We start from the raw sequence: 14,951 nt of genomic DNA, 5'->3' as shown, positions 1-14,951 counted from the left end.
CAAAATCCCCATGCCCCTGGCGAGGGAGCGAGTGGATTTTTCAAGCACTGTATATAAATATACGTGTATATATATATATGTGTGAATTGGAGTGCTACTGGGATAGTGACGGGAAATACATTTTCCTCAGATTCGATGCTGGCTCGTCGTTGAAAATAAATGATCCAAATGTGGGAAAATACAGATTTCTTGTTTGTAGTTTCCAACTAATACGCCCGACACAGGTTTCTTTCAGTTCCAATAGATTTATTCTTGAGGCAGTTACCACAATACCAAGCTTCAGACAGTGCAGGTAAGATGCAGATTACAAATGGAGAACAGACTTTTTTGGTAGAAATTTCTGTTCTGTTTGAAGAAACTATTCTCCAACAGGCATGATATAGCTTTTTCCAAACTACAAATGAACCCTTACATGGCTTGTTAGTAGGAAGAGACAGCTACTAGAACAAAGAACAAAACATATATTCATTCTTGAAGGTCGTTTATCCGCTATCTGTACACTGGACCCTGGCTTATCTCATTCCGGTGTATACTCCCATTTGTACCACAGCAAATGTCCCATTTGTACCACAGCAAATGTGTTTCTTTTGCATTACATAAAACTTTGTCTCAGCAGTTTTACAGAACATGCAAAATGGAAACTTCAGCGAAACTGAATTGTAAACCCCTAAAATCTGTAAATCCCCCCTCGGTGCCTAATGGCGCTTCTTCTTAGTGGAGTCTTAATAGAAGATGTTTCTGGGACTTGTTGGCCTCAGTGATAAATCTTCTAATGAATACATTTAAAAGACAAGAAAGACCCCAATGCTACATCCAATATGACAAATTAATTAGTACACTACTATGTATTTTATTTACATATTTTTCTTCATAAGTATGGGTTATTTTGTTCAATCCTTTGGTCAAAACAGTTTAAGCCTGCAACCACATCAAGGTAAACCAGGGGTGGGCAAAGGGCAGCTCGTGGGCCACATTGGAGCCGCGGAACGGTTACCTGTGGCCTGCCCAGGTAGGTACCCGCTCCCTATCTGTGCGACGGGGAAGCGTCAGAGGCAGCAGCAGCTCTGCAGTGGCGGAGGAGACAGCAGCGTGGTGAGACCCCACCCAGGTGGTCCTCACGCGAACGTTAGGACCGCCGGAAGTCAGGTCCAACTTCTGTAATCAGCGCCTGGGTGGGCTCCAGCCGCGCTGCTGTCTCCTCCGTTGCAGAGCTGCTGTCTCCTCCGTTGCAGAGCTGCTGTCTCCGCCGTCGCCAAGCTACTGCTGCTACCTCTGATGCTGCCTCTGTTGTCCCGTATCACAGGGCGGGACCGGGGGAGAGGGAGTCAGGGAGAGCAGAGAGAGATAAGGACAGTGAGGGAGAAGGAGAGAAGGGAGAGTGAGGGAGAAGAAAAGTGAGAGAGCAAGGGGAGTGAGTGAGTGAGTGAGTGAGGGAGAAGGGGAGTGAAAAAAGGGAGAGAGGGGGGAGAATTAAAACAGAAGGGTGAGAGTGAGAAAGAGAGTCAGAGAGTGAGGGGGTAAGGGAGATGCATGAGGGGGAGAAGCTGGTGAGGAGGGGAGCTTTGGTAGGCTTTGCTGGCTACCGACTTAATGTAGATTCTACATTAAATATGCGGCTTGCAAAGCTTACCAAAGCTTGTCAAGTGGCCCTCCAGCCAAAATAATTGCCCACCCTTGAGTTAAATCCATGTTGGCAGGTCCTACACTACAAATATCATATGGTCGTATGTATTTCTTCCACTGCATACAGAGAAGAGGAAACAAAACAACACTGGAGCCAACAGCATGGGGTGCGTGACATAACATAACATAGTCTTGGGAGATAAGATGTTCATTCACTTTAATGAATGTAAGCCTTTCCACACTGCTACTAGAAAAATGTGTTCTACGTCCTGTTATAATGGACCCAGCTGTGCTGAACACTCATTCAGATATCATGCTGGCAGGTGAATACAGTAGCGGAGGCATTCTGATGCCTCGTGTGCCAGATGACGAGTCTTCTTTTCATATCCAGTCATTGAGAGAGCCAGTCAGGAGTGAGATAAGTTGTGTCATTTATGTATGCTGGCACCATGTTAACCGCCCTTCCTCCTGTTTGCAGCCTTGCATGCACCGAACCATGTATCAACATGTCCCACAGGCAACTTTCTCGGCTACTGCTACTTACACTATTAGTAGCACAATCACAACCTTCCCCCAAGCCTCGGCCTGACGTTTGGGTACTAATTGAGGTAGACGCATAACTACTTCTACTATTATTATCAGAAGTACCCGTATGCCTACTATTCCCTAAGTTATTTGAATGCTCTTTTAGCGGTCACTGGTGTAGATAAGTGTCGGTCACCCCCTTCCTGTGATGTGTGGCCACAGCCCTTCACATTCCTCCTCCACTCTCTGCCTTTCCTCCTCCATCAAAGCTTGCACTATAGACACCAGTTTACCCCTGCACTGGATACTCCCTGCTTCCGTCTAGGCAGGAAATGCTTCATTTGTTTGGCACATAATAGCAGTTATCTCCACTAACTCCGTAAAGACAGTGGCCATCCTCTCTGTTTATGCAGTACGGAGTTTCAACAGGCTATACTTTATCTTTCAACTGTAGCAATAATAACACAGAGAGTAGCAGGAATCCAAATACAAGTCTCTTACTAATAGGACACCAAGAGAGAGGTAAACCAATCCTAGTCTTGCCAACTAGTTTTTTCTGGACAACCGTTTCCAGCCCAGTGGTGATGGGTTTGTCCTTCTTACCTGAGGAGGAAGACGATGGCAAAACCTGCCTTTCTGATTTATTTATTCTCATACTAGAAGGCTGTTGCCGGGGGTCAAGTACAACTGCCGTTGTTTTCAAAGGAGCAACTACTACTCTTTTCTCTGGGGTCCCACTTAAGTCTTTACCGACTGCTGTCACCATAACCATGATCACAATGACCATCATCACCACCACGCCAGTGCCCTCTTGTATCAATGTAATTGGACGTTGTTATTGTATTATAATTCTCAGAGTGTGAAGGTCACCAAATCACTGTCTACTGTGTAGATAACACTCCCTCTCCCACCCTGAATGTGTTCCCCATGCACAAGCACATGGTGTGTGTGGGTTGTCTCGGCATTGGGCGCATGTAGTAGTAGTTTTAGAGAATTTTGAAATGTGGTGAAATTAGGCAAAATTGCAACGTGCAAAGCACAGATATTGGCTATTTGGACCGTGGTAAATTGCTTGCGAACTCTGGTAAAAATTTATCGCTGGAAACAAATGGCAAATTTCACGCGGTTCACTACCTCCTGTGAATGTTTTGTACATCTCCAAGCCTGCCCATTTTAATCTCCTTTGATAAAGTCTCCTTTGAGACGAAACGCGTTAGTTTTACACTCTCTGTATGCCTTTCCGTTTTTTGGATGAATAAATAATATTTTTTACTTATACTGCGCTTGGTTGATTCCGGAGCTTGGCGAGCAGTGACCACCAATTTTACCACTTTTCCTGCATTTTAATCTCCAGTGTAAAACCTCAGAATTTATTCAATCCTTGGCTTTATTTCATATTTAAGAGAGCCTTATGTCTAGCTCAAGCATTTCTAAATTCCCCTAGTCTTTAAAATTCTACCAACTCTGCTGGAGGCTATTCCATGAATCAAATCTACGTAAGTACCAGCACTCACTGTCTAATAGCTAAATGATGAAAACAGTTGTAATGCAGAATAAACATTTAATAATAAAACGAACCAGAAATAAATCAAATGTGTTTGCAGAAACCAGTATCACAAATGGGCATGTCACAAAGTGAGGGATGGGGGGGGGGGGGGGGAGGAAGGAAAAGGGGAAAAAACATGAAACACAAGGAATATACACAAAAAACGGAGAACGGCAAGTATGCTAGGGGGGCGTTTTTCGAGGGACTACCTCTTCATCTGGCCCATTCCCCCTGGTCCAAAAGGTCCCAGAGGTACTTCCCTAAGCCTCCCTTCCCCTATAACTGGTCAAATCAGACACCCCTGAAAATAGATAGCAAACATACAGTGTAGGCTAAATACAGCTAAACAGCTAATAGCAGGGCAGCAAGAATCCACTAAAGTCCCTCGAAACGTCGCCCCCCTAGCATACTTGCCGTTCTCCGTTTTTTGTGTATATTCCTTGTGTTTCATGTTTTTCCCCTTTTCCTTCCTCCCCCCCCCCCACACCCCTCACTTTGTGACATGCCCATTTGTGATACTGGTTTCTGCAAACACATTTGATTTATTTCTGGTTCGTTTTATTATTAAATGTTTATTCTGCATTACAACTGTTTTCATCATTTAGCTATTAGACAGTGAGTGCTGGTACTTACGTAGATTTGTTAGTACTATACAGGGGAATAAGGGTCCCCTTTTGTTCCGTGCACCCTGCAATTGCATAAATGTAACACTATCAGAGTGCTGTCTATCGTCCCCTTTTACCCTATTCCATGAATCCACCCACTTTTTGTGAAGTACTTCATCATATTTTCCCTACGCCTGCCAACCTTTAGCTTCCCTTCTCTTTCTCTGTAATATGCTACTATCTTGTATTTTGTTGAAAAAAATAAATATATATATATATGTATATAAAAGTTTCTATCAAAGTGTGTGCGTGCGTACGTGTGTGATATATCTAGCAATACGTGTGTGTGTGTGTGTGTGTGTGTGTGTGTGTGTGTGTGTGTGTGCGTGCGTACGTGTGTGATATATCTAGCAATACGTGTGGGTGGGTGTGTGTGTGTTTGTAAATTACTCTATTCACTGAAACACAAATATTACAAATAATACATGGTTCTGTTAGATTTCTTTGCCCTTGTTTATAAATAATATGCCATATATATTGTACTTCTTGTTTTCAGAAGTTTACAGAGTTTCTTTTAAATGTGTGTAACCCGTTGTGTATATTGGTTATAACAATGACGTTTATTGTATGGGTATTTGATTCATTGTGCTGCACTGGAGGGGCCAGTGACTCATTGCACATCTGAAGTGGGTGATCACTTTTCAAGTGGTTCTGTGGGTCCACAATAATACAGATATTTTTATTCTTTCTGCAGGTCAACTTTGTAGTGTGCCAACTGTTTGCCTTGCTTGCTGCTATCTGGTTTCGCATCTACCTTCATTCAAGCAAAACAAGCTCCTTTATCAGACATGTAGTGGCAACACTTCTGGGCCTGTATCTTGCACTTTTTTGCTTTGGATGGTAAGTATGTTACTTTACCTCTAAACTGATGTCATGGGTCCCTCTGACAGCAAATGGGTTAATGCTAGAAAACCCTTAACTGCCTTCATCCCCTGGTGTAGCCCTTTCAATGCTCATGATGCTAACAATATGTTGCATGTCCCCTCTAGTATTGAACAGGTTATGGATGTATCCATTTGTAGTCAAACTCAAATTCATATATATTTTTTTTATTAGCTTCTTGTCTGGTTTTCACTATAATGAAAAAAAAAATATATATATATTTACACACACATCAGGATTTTGGTGTAAATACTAATGAAAATAAATATAAAAAGAAGCATAGGTTGTGGACTATTGTGGGTGCCACATAAGATGCCAGTCCCCATCGCTACCCTTCTCTCTCCCGTCATCTCCTCCATGTTAATTGTTATCCTGCTGGTTCTTTGACTCGGTAATGGGAAATTTGGAGTGGGGGAGGCTGGGCAGAAGGGACGGAAATGGAAGAACTGAATCCCGCAACGAGTGCTGTTATGGAAACGGTTAAAGGACCTACTTTTTACAACATAAAGTATACATTAACCAGTCTTAATATGATAATAATGGAATGCTTTTATCTTGGTTGTGATTACACCATTAACAGGGGAAAAAAATGAAACGGCGTGGGGAATGTGTACAGTAGATCTGGCATGTGGTTTCTGTGGATCCCTTGTGGTTGCATCTGCTTTAGGACCTTATTCTAGATCCTTTGAAGTGGCTCTTTACAGCCGAAATTCCCCATTAACTTAAATGTGGAGTTTTGGCCGGGAAATGGTCCAGTCGGCCGTTTTGGCAAACCTAGAATAAGCCCCTTACTCCGTTGTAACACTGCAAGCACAGCAACGTCTGAGTTCAAGAAAACACAGATTCAGAAAACACACGGAGAAGGGCTCAGCTTTGCCTCAACCTCCTCAGGTGTCCTTGTTTGAAGCGAATTGTGAATGAAAGGCTTCCGGGACTGCAGCTTGAGAACCACTGAGCCTTAGAGTTCTTTAAAACAACTTGGCATTGTAGAGGCAAAGTAAAAGCCAACGAGGTTATTAGTCAGCAGGTTACTAGCCGTGACTGATGCACTGTTGTTTTCCTCCCTAGGTACACCTTACATTTTATTCTGCAAAGCGGAATCTCATATTACATCATGATCGCGGTAGGAATGGAGAGCATGCACAAGTAAGGTTATTTTCCTTCGAGCAGCATATAAAATAGTGAATGTGTAGTGCTGTGTGCTTCATGTCTAGGGTGATGAAGTGTGCATCTAACACAGCCCATCGAACTGCAATCTTCAGAGTGTAGAGTGCCTGTCTAATATAGGCCCTTTGAAGCACTGTACGTATGTGTGTGTAGGACTTGGCGTTTGAAATGACTTTTTTTTGCATAGGTCCTGATGGAACTCTACTTTATACAGTAGAGTACCTTTTTTTTTTTTAATAAAAGCCACATCCATAAAAGGTTGTACATTACCTTTCCATTATACAGTATATGGATTCTATATAGTCTTTCTTTTACTGAGATAGACCCCTTCTGCGCTGGAATTGGATGTATAAAAACCCTTTCACTTCTAGAAAAAACAACAACACGTTGTAGAACTGGTACAGTAGCAAAGGAAAGGTGTTAACTAAAAGAAACAGGTAGAGGTATTAGTCGCCTCCTTGAAGTTATTGAAATACTTAATACTGTAGACTGAGAAAATTTGTGGACGTTGAGGGTTATTCTTTAAATTGGGATAGTGCCTATTGGGGTTGTCCAACGCAATAGAAATTTCCATGCAAGTGTCTCATTGTGTTTTAATGCTGGAGATTCTGTGGAATTGTTCTACTATCACGGGTCCATAATAGGAAGAAAGTATGATGTAGTGGTTAAGATATCTTGACGAGAAATCTCTTGGGTTTGGTTCCAGCCTCTCTCTTTTACTTTACTTATTACATAGTAAGAGGTGGTAAAAGGGTTTCCATTTCCTCACACAGTCAATAATATTTTGGGCGCCTTAGTACATGTTTAAATACAGAATGTGTAGCAAATAAAAACCATTACAAAATTACAGGGCCTTGCTTAATATGCTGCAAAGCTGTCTTCCACGTATCAATGAAGATTTCTGCCCCATTCCAATGAAAAGAACCAACATATTTACAGACAAGGGGAAAGACGAGTGCGATTCAAGACTGAGGCGCTCATCTTTTTAAATGGAAGAAAGGAACCTTTATAAAAACCTTTACCTTTATAAAATGTATACAGAGTGTGCGTTGTTAGACATTGTACCCCAGGGGTGCAACAAACATTGAAGTCCAAAATGTATTTGATTCTGAACCGATGTGAACATCCATATTGCCTTCATAATAGATGTACTTGCTGTGCCAATATGTCACCCTTGTTATAATAATGCTGTCTTGTAGGATTTAGGGAGGCCTGTCGTATGAGGGCAGTGTTCACCCGTCTTGAAAAATAGTCATTTTTTTTCATATCATGATTAGCGAAACGTTGGGTACACTTTCTGATATCTCTAACAGAGCTGGGAAGTGTCTACCTAACTGGAAACCGTATCTGAACAGCCTTTCTCCTGCGCTCTGTAAGGAAGACGTGGCTCTGTGTAAATACTCAGAATGGGTATCGGTTGCATTATTGAGGGGGAACCTGGCAAAACCTGAATTTGATAGACAGTACTGTAAGGAACGAAGCAGAGGTGCAATGGTAGTTGGAACGTTTTGGATTGATATAAAGTGGTTGGAGTTTGTCACCGCTCCCCCATTCCTCCCCCACCCCCATTTTAATTTTATTTATTTATTATTTGTTTTCCCCCCAAATGGAGAGAAGGTGGAGTAGAAAGACTTTCTATTGAACTCTATAATATACACTCCACTTAGAAAAGTATATATCTTTAAGGTGTGAACCAGGCTGTTTGATGGGGAAGATATAGTTTGTTGATTTTTAATTATAGAAGGTATGTTATTGTGACATTCATTCTGTACTTGTAACTTGTAACAGCCATATATCCTTTTACTGGGGTTTGTTTTCAACATTGAAGTGATAACACTGGGAATATTTGTCAGGATCCGTCTTATATTAGGTTCACTTGTAATAAAGAAATGTATATGTGTGTATGTATATGTGTGTGTGTGTATACAGTATGTGTATATATATATATATATATATATATATATATACACACAATTTGAAGAGCCTCCTTTCATAGTCCTGGCAGGCCCATTCTAATTTTCCTTCAACCTTTTAAAGTAGGGGAACCCACAGCCATGCCGCCCTTCAGCTGCCTTTGAGCTGATTGATGATACAATGGCAATCCTTACAACTAGTATTGTTTATAGGTCAATAGATATGGATATTTGTTTGGAATATAATAGACTATTACTTGTAATTGACCACGCTTTGACATCGTCATTGTAGAAGTAAAAGTAATTCTTTGAGTACTGAGGAAAAGGCGATTAAAATGTTCTTTTTTTACAGAAAAAAAAATCTGTATTTAAACAGGAAGATATTTTGATATGACAAGTTCTGAAGATAAGGTGTCTATAGTGAGTCCTTAGAATTTGTTTTCTTTACTATGCCTATTTCCATGAAAAAAAGGTAAAAAATGCACTTAATGAGTTTTCCCTCTACAACGACAATATATAATGGCATGAGATCAAAGTTGAATGTGGCTGGAACTGCACCTTTTAACCAAAGAACATGTGCATCCATTCACTGCATGCTGCAATCCCTAAGGAAACAGCACCGGGTGTTATTACTGTAACAGAATCTGTTTTGATACTGTTGGACTTATCAGGATGCAAAATGCACATCACAATGTACAAAATGTGGAATGTCCCACAGGCCCACATCATTACTCCATAAATAAATGTGTTACTGTTTTGTTGTTGTGTCTGGATGTTTGGACCTTTTTCCGTACACTTGCTTGAGGCTTCTCGTCATCTACTCTGTTGTGTTTGTACTGTATTTTGTTTTTCTGTTACTTCACCTACCGTAACTCTGGTTGTGAAATGTATTTATTGCATATTATGTTACGGGAGTTAGTGAGATCATAACAGGTCATTTATTATCGACTGTACTGGCTTTTTACCATACTATTGACTGGGCATATTAGTAAAATCTATGTTGCGCCATAAACCTATGTACTGTACTTTTAGGGACTTGGGAACATTTATAAATGCCGTTATTTTACTCCTATTTTCATTGGGAAGTCCCTGGGTTGGTACACACCCAAGTTGGTACACACCTGGGTTGGTACACACCTGAGTTGGTACACATCTTAATTAGGACACACCCATGCAATCCCTGTGTATAACTTGCCTCAGTTACTTCTATCTCACCTGTGTGCGATCCAACTTCTTGCTTAATTTGTATAATTAACACTTACTTTCTAATGTAAAGATTGACCTAGATAGTATGGATATCTATCTTATACTGTATGTAGGGCTTAGACCTTGTTTAGTGTTTAATTTATAGGTGTGTGCATTCTACAGGGTGTCCACACTAAAAATGGTACAGACCATTGTAAACATTTTAAAAAGGCACAGTGTGTTTACTTGTAGGCAAATTAAATTACAAAAAATATAATAATTGAATTAAAGAATTATTTTTTTTGTTAAAAAAATGTTTAATCAATTTACAGTACATAAACCTCCCCCGGGTGTTGGTTACTAAATGCACATTAGGAGTTAACAGTAGAGTAGAGGTTAAGATCCACCCAGTGGTGACACAGCAAACTTTGTCACAAGAGGTATAAAGGAGAGAAGCATAGGATTCTGGGAGAGAGCTACAGCATTGCAGCAGAAGAGACGCTTCAGAGATTAGAGGTAGGGGAAATGTTCCCCAAAGTATAGGATAGAACAGGCCCCCCTTTTATTGTTTCAGACAGGTACAGTGCCCCATCAGTTAGGATCCTCTAGTATGGCCATTTGAAGTAAAAGCATGTCCCAGTAACGAGAATGCAGACATGCCTCAGTGGATCAAGCAGAAGTGCCTCCAGGATTTCTGGGGATCAGCCCTGCAAGCAGATCTCCCCCCCCCCCCCCCCAACCGTGTTCAGTACTTCCTGAGGAAGTGGCTGTTCCAAAGCAGGAGTGGGGAAGTAACAGTAACGTTATACAGGATCTCAGCAGGGGCCCACAGTAAAAGGGACTGCAACCATGGTAATAAGAAAGTGGGGCCCAGTCCACCAGATGCGTATCAATAAAGTAACAAGTACATACACCTCCCATGTGTGTTAAGAGTGGGCACTCAAGGAAGACCTGCATAAAGAGTAATATCGGTATGCATGAAAAGTGCAACTATGTTGAAATCTATATGTACTGTGACTGCAGTTAGGGTTGCCAGGTGTCCGGTTTTGAACCCGGAAAGACTGGTATTTTGCCACTGTGTCAAGTAAAAAATGAGAGGTAATACTGGACATGTATGTGTCTGGTATTCTCACTCTTTGGACGTGCGGCGGGAAGCGCGAGTGCAGGCTCCCCGCTCTGACCTCCGATTGAGAACAAAAACCCTGCGCGCAGAGCCAAGGAGAAGACTGACCAATGGGAGGGCTCTATGTCATTAAAGCTGCAGCTCAGTCTCTTTTTTTTTTTTTAATTAATTTTTTTACTTCAATAGTTTCATGTGGGCAATCTCTAATTACCTAAAGAACTGTATAGCTGCCAGTCAATTCGTTCTCCATGTATTGATCGGCAAAATTTGTCAAGATCTTTAGAGATGGCATATGTTTTTCTTCTGCTTCTGTCACTCAGTGGAAGCTCATGAATATTCATGAGCACTCCTGCACTGACATGTGCTAGAGGGGAGATTGCGTGATGCCTCTGCAACAATAACACTTACCGGGATTCAGACGCTGTGACGCATCTCCATGGCAACGCGGCATCATTTGACGCCGCAGGGACATGTGATGTGACATCACATGAGTCAAATGATGCAGCGGGTCACGTGACACAGGGGTGTGCCAGGGCTTGTGACAGGACATGAAGGGGCAGTGCCTTAGCAAATGGCTGTTAAAATACAATACAAGAAAATTGGTCTTTCAAAGTTGTTTTTTTAAAAACAGAAAATGGTAAAAGTATTTTTTCTTACTACAGAACTGATTTATTAAAAAAACCACACATGCAGGATATTGACTGAACTGCAGCTTTAAGGAGCGTGCACAGCACCCCCATCTGCATGCTGGGAAATGTAGTTTCCTTTCATCATATCCCAGCTTTACCTGTGGGAGAGCAGAGAAGAGCTCCACTGTGTGCCTCCTGCCTCCAAAGAAAGCTCTGAGATATTGATAGTGCCACTGTCTGCCGGGAGGACCTCCACAGGTAAGACAATAGGATGAGGAAGGAGGAGGAGGGTGGTGGTGTGAGAGGTGGAGGAGGATGAGTAGGATGGTGGTGTGAGAGGAAGATGAGGGAAGGGGTTGAGAGGATGAGGGGGTTTTTTAGGGAGGGCGAGAGGATGAGGGGTTTGCAACAACCTTGGAAGTAGTGGGAGAGGAGCATTAAAATCAGTATTACTTGCCGTGTATGACTGCATTTATGTTATTTATAAATTATCCGACCGCTATGTCATTTTAAAAAAAATCACTCCAAGTTTGCACCAATTTGCACCATTTCATATTCTATATCGTAGAAAATGCTGGGAGGGCGCTCAATCCCCAAACCCCTCCCCAGAGTTTCTTGCAAAATAGAATTGGTGCAAACTTGGAAAAAATTACATAACGGTCAGGTCATTTATAAATAACATACTCCCCCACAGACTTTTCGAGTGTGTCACGTTTTTCACCATTGTGTCCAGTATTTTTGGAGAAGCCACCTAGCAACCCTAACTGCAGTGTCCCCAAGCCTGGGACATTAATACAGTAATGATTGAGTTTGCACTAGAAACACTCCGGGCGCCCATCTTTTCCATTGCCCAGCAGACCACAGACAACCCGTGAGACAAGGTAAATCAATGCGGATGTCTAATACAGGGGTGCGCAAACTGGGTGGCGCGCCCCCCGAGAGGGGGCGGGAGATTTGTCTGGGGGGAGGGCGGGCGGTTGCAGAGGCCCCGCACTCTTCCCCCAGGCATTTAAATTAAATGCCGGGGAGATTGCGTGATGCCTCTGCAACAATAACACTTACCGGGATTCAGACGCTGTGACGCATCTCCATGGCAACGCGGCATCATTTGACGCCGCAGGGGCATGTGACGTGACATCACAGGAGTCAAATGATGCAGCGGGTCACGTGACACAGCTGCCAGCTAGGAGGGGTGCGCGAGCTCCGGAGCAGGCAGACAGGGGGGCGCAGCAGGAAAGTTTGCGCTCCCCTGGTCTAATACACCGCTATACTGATGTAACGTCCCCAGTGAGCCGGGCAGGGAGGGTTACAAGTATAACACTGTTCTAACAATTGAATACAAAATAAACGATCAGCTGTATAGACAATGCCACCAACGGCGTATTCCGTGCCTCTTCTAGTGAGGACACCGTGTACCTTACCCCACGAGCGGCCGCGGCTGCTGGTAACTGAACAAAGAATATGTGTTTGAAATCAAACCCTTGCAGCTCAGCCAAACTTTGCAACATACAGTATAATGAATCTACAAACAAAGTAACAGCCCTCACTCATGGACTTCTACCGCTCATGTTTAACGTTTGCTTAAATTGCTATGTTTTACAGTTTAGTTCAAGTCCAGGCTCAGAAAAGCAGGGAAACAACTTCAGTGGAATACTTTTACTGGAAGGTTATTTAACCCCTACACTGCCAGGGGGGTTAAGAAATCCTACCTCCGTAAAAAAAAAATAACGCTGCTGCCACACTTCCAGAAGTTACGAGGAGTCTTTTAGTCTGTGTCCTTAATGGCCACAATAATAATACTCTGTTATTTACACCTGCCGGAGGGAGGTTTGAGACGAGGGTTGACATGAAACGTAAAGGAAATAAGTAGCCTTTACATTAGCAGTCTGTGACTTGGTGCCAAGGGCAGTGAAACCTCCTGTCAGTGAGGTGTGGGGAGGAAATAAGTGAGATTGCAGAGTCCCTCATTCACAGGCATCACGATCTTCTTTTATCAGGGAGGTGAATGATATCTTTTTCAGCAACACACTCGGGCATCATTCTGATAAACACAGAGAGATAGGAAATGTGAGAGAGCAAGGTGTAAAGTCATCCAAAGAGATTTTTTATTTTACCATGTTGTGTGAGGGCTACAATTCATATTAATATAAAAATCCATCATACATTTATTTAATCGCAGCAATATTTGAAATGAACAGAAATGATGTTTAAATCCAAGAGAGAGTGGGGATGACTTTAAATGCACAATGTAAAAAGCTGGCAGAAAAAAACAAATCGGTTTTAATGTAACAGATCGCAGTTATTGTGCAACAAAGAAAACATGGAATTGATAAGCAAACTGGCAGAGGTACAGGCATAGTCACGGGAAGTGCAGCGCACAGCAGTAGAGAGGAGCAGGTCTAGCAGTAAAAGTCCTTTATTTAACAATTCATGATGTGGGACAACAGCAAACCTTCAACTTCTTGATAAAGTTCCCTTGAACGAAACGCGTTGAAGGTTTGCTGTTGTCCCACATCATGAATTGTTAAATAAAGGACTTTTACTGCTAGACCTGCTCCTCTCTACTGCTGTGCGCTGCACACCCTGGCTTTGGATTCACACTCAATACAGCTGCACGCTTTGGAAGGGAGACTGGGAAGGAAGGAATATTAAAAACAGTGAGTACTATACCTGGGGCTACCTAATGAGGAAAGAGGGGGCTGTCTATGGGCAACCCACTCCAACCTTCAAGGTACCTTATGCCCATTTAAAGGCACAGTACTAAAAGTAAAACTGTTATTACCCAGATAACTCTCCCTTCCTTCAATACAGTCCCAGCACTTTTTGAGCACCATCACAAACATACAATACATAGTCACGGGAAGGTCCACTGACCACTACATGGTCTGTTTCTGTACAAAAGTGGCCAAGTAGCTATCTACTTGAGTACTAAAACTTGGACACCCTGTCTCCTCGGTGTCTGGATACCAAAAGAAGCCTTTACTTGCAGAGAAGCACACATAAAATAAGGTATGCTGGGTAAAAACGTGACAGCCAGTATGACCATCTGTTGAGACCCAAAAGGTTGAAATAGCTGCTCTGTGAGTAGGGTTACTGGTGATGCACTTCTTTCACCCAGGCTGTGCTGAAGCGCTGTGTAATACAGCAGGCATAAGCTTATAGGGGTCCATGTTAAAATGGACACGAAGCAAAAGGTGACACAGTGTGCTCATTTGCATGTTATTACCCAGAATCCCTGGCTGCAGCGGAAGCATTGTATTCTAAGAGATGATGGGGAAATACATAATTCCGGCCTGTCTGAGACACGCAAATGTGCTCAGAAGTGGTATTTTTTATTTGCGGTACACTTGCAAAGAAGCATACTGAGAGACACACTCACTCTGGTAGTGCTGAGAATGCTGTTTTGCGTGGTTCATCACTAAGCATTTATCTTGTGTGGTCTGCAATAACGCTATCCTATTGCTACAGTACTAGTGCAAGAAGAGGCTTTATTGCTTCTATGCAAATTCAGTGTTCTGTTAATTAAAAACACAGGTTAATGTCCCAAGGAGAGTAACGGTGCGTGGGAAAATACCTAGCAGTCCCACATGCAAAAGCACCAAATAAATGCTTTCTGGGACACTTTAGAGAATGTTAATTGAATTACATTTACAGTTTCATCCATTACCAATCACCAATACTTAATTATAACAG

General features: G+C 42.3%; 1 protein-coding gene across 1 annotated transcript in view; it reads left to right on the top strand.

Annotated features, from left to right (window-relative positions):
- The window catches only part of MBOAT2 (membrane bound glycerophospholipid O-acyltransferase 2), a 248,620-nt gene that overhangs the window by 63,680 nt on the left and 169,989 nt on the right, over nt 1-14,951 (top strand). The window contains exons 2-3 of the mRNA XM_075598324.1: nt 5,054-5,199; nt 6,310-6,387. Coding sequence (XP_075454439.1) covers nt 5,054-5,199; nt 6,310-6,387 — 224 coding nt within the window. The remainder of the gene's footprint in view (nt 1-5,053; nt 5,200-6,309; nt 6,388-14,951) is intronic.

This window comes from Ascaphus truei, chromosome 4 (assembly GCF_040206685.1).
Source record: "Ascaphus truei isolate aAscTru1 chromosome 4, aAscTru1.hap1, whole genome shotgun sequence".
In the NCBI taxonomy this organism is placed as follows: Eukaryota; Metazoa; Chordata; class Amphibia; order Anura; family Ascaphidae; genus Ascaphus; species Ascaphus truei.
Note: the sequence above shows the minus strand (reverse complement) of the source record. Positions and strands in the feature narration are given on the sequence as shown.